Source organism: Cornus florida, unplaced genomic scaffold (assembly GCF_030987335.1).
Source record: "Cornus florida cultivar Cherokee Brave unplaced genomic scaffold, ASM3098733v1 CherokeeBrave_3.0.0_Hap2_Chr07, whole genome shotgun sequence".
In the NCBI taxonomy this organism is placed as follows: domain Eukaryota; kingdom Viridiplantae; phylum Streptophyta; class Magnoliopsida; order Cornales; family Cornaceae; genus Cornus; species Cornus florida.
This window is the reverse complement of record NW_026775577.1, coordinates 84238106-84240413: the sequence shown is the minus strand read 5'-3', so window position 1 is coordinate 84240413 and position 2308 is coordinate 84238106. Positions and strand designations below refer to the sequence as shown.

The 2308-nt window shown below is 36.3% G+C and overlaps 1 protein-coding gene across 1 annotated transcript; it reads left to right on the top strand.

Moving 5' to 3' along the window:
* The first annotated feature begins 1354 nt into the window (after positions 1-1354).
* On the top strand, positions 1355-2023 carry LOC132266354 (uncharacterized). Its single transcript, XM_059767209.1, has one exon. The coding sequence runs from the start codon at positions 1355-1357 to the stop codon at positions 2021-2023; it is 669 nt and encodes a 222-aa protein (XP_059623192.1).
* The last annotated feature ends 285 nt before the right edge of the window (positions 2024-2308 follow it).

The following is a 2308-nucleotide window of genomic DNA, read 5'->3' as shown; positions in this document are numbered from 1 at the left end:
CCTAAACAATATAATTTTTATTTAATGAATTTTATTTGAATTTTTTTTAAAAAAAAAAATGTGCTCAAAATAACCTATTTTTGGGTTTTTTTTTTTTTTTTTTTTCTAAAAAAAAAAATCATTCTGCCAAACAGGGCCTTGGCACCGTTCTTGACCGTTTTAAAAAAAAAACAAAAAAAGCTTCACAAATAAGCCGCCCGTTTTGGTCAGGGAAAAAAAAAATTACCATGATTAGGTTCGGGCTGGCGATATTCCACGAGCCGGCCCGCGAATTGGTGTGGACCCTGCCCAGTTCCGCGAGCCGATGGTGTGACTTTAAGCCTCTAAATTGTCAAAATTGTGCTTTAGCTTAGGGTGGTGCAGATGCTCTAAGGCCATCTGTACCAACCTCTCCAGATTTTGGCTCTCTAAAAACGCCACATCAGTTTTTCTAAAAACCACGTAAGCAATTCCAAAAGCCTTGTCACCAATTTTCGCTCTCCAGAAATAAGCACTCCATTAGGCTCTCCGAATTTTCGCTCTCCAAAAAAAATAATAATAAAAAATTAAAATTAAATTTTTTATTTTTTTTTTTAACTTTTCCTAAACGGCTATATTCGTAACAGCTATATTTTTCATCTTATATAATGAAACTCATTTGCTCATCTGAAAATCATCACTATATTCATCTCTCTCCATTGTAGCAAAATATCATCATCCATCTTTTTCAATTTTGAAAGTCGAATGGTTTCGTCATCACAAGTTTTTCCTTTGGCGGACTCTAATTCTTCATCTTCCTCATCATCCTCTTCGGAAGATGATCCTTTTGGGGCGTTGATTCAATAGGATCAAGACGAATTTTATGAGATTATGAATTCAGTGAGGCCAGAGATAGTTGAGCAAGTATTTCAAGTCCGTAAAAAGAAGCGGTACATTCATCGTGACCGAGAGGGAAGCCACTATCAGCTAATGAAAGACTACTTCGACGAGAATTGCACATAATCACCGGAATACTTTTACAGGCGATTCAAGATGCGACAAGAACTTTTTCTTCGTATCCTTAATGATGTTAAAGCTTATGATGACTAATTTGTCCAAAAAAAGGATGCGACTGGTCGTCTGGGGTTGTCTTCTATACAGAAGATGATAAATGATGTTCGTATACTTGCATATGGTTGTGCAACCAATCACTATGATGAGTGTATTAAAATCGACGAGAGCACTGCCATTAAATGCTTGAAGGCATTTTGTAATGCTATTGTTGTTGTGTATGCAGAGGAGTATATGCGCCCACCCAACAAAGCCGACATAGCACGGCTGCTTGAAGAAGGGGAGCAGAGAGGATTTTCCGGGTATGCTTGGTTCTATTGACTGTATGAACTGGGAGTGGAAGAATTGCCCAATACAGTGTCACGACACACATAGGGGACGATCTGTTAAGAATACTCTCATATTGGAAGCAGTTGCCTCACAAGATTTGTGGATCTGGCATGCATTCTTTGGAATGCCGGGTTTACACAATGATATAAATGTGTTGGATCATTCTTCGGTATTCAACGATATCGTCAATGGCCAATTACCTCCGGTTAATTATGTGGTGAATGGACATCACTATAGAATGGGGTATTACCTGTCTGATGGTATATATCCTAAGTGGGCAACTTTGATGCACACAATCCCACACCCAACTACTACAAAAGAAAAATTATTTGCTCAGCGACAAGAGGCAGCAAGGAAAGATGTGGAACGGGCTTTTGGGGTATTGCAGATCAAGTGGGTAATAACGCAAGAACCAGTGCGTTACTGGGAGAAAGATGAGTTGCGCCTCATAATGAAAACGTGTATCCTTCATAATATGATCATTGAAGATGCGCGTCACGTAAATGTTGGAAAATGGACTCCACCACCGAAGAATGCAATCCCTATTCCCACTTTAAGTCGATACGTATCGATTTTAGTGGCACACATATCCTCTTGCCAACTTCAGATTCGCAACAGAGAGATAAATACGCGGTTGAGGAATGATTTGATGAAAAATTTGTGAAATCGCTATGCTGATGAAAATGTTTAATTTATGCTGCATTTTGTTTGCTTTTAAGATGTTATGACATTTCGTATCTTAGAATTTTTATTATGTAATGATTTTTTAAGATTAAAAATAATGAATTGGAATAAGAAAATAAGTATTACAAAATCCTATGGGAATAAGTAAATGAATTTGTAATTTTAATTTTTTTTTTTTTACAAAAAATTTTATAAAAAAAAAAACTTTTTTTAAATTTATTTTTGGCCCAAATAAATAAGGATTACAAAATAATGAATTGGAATA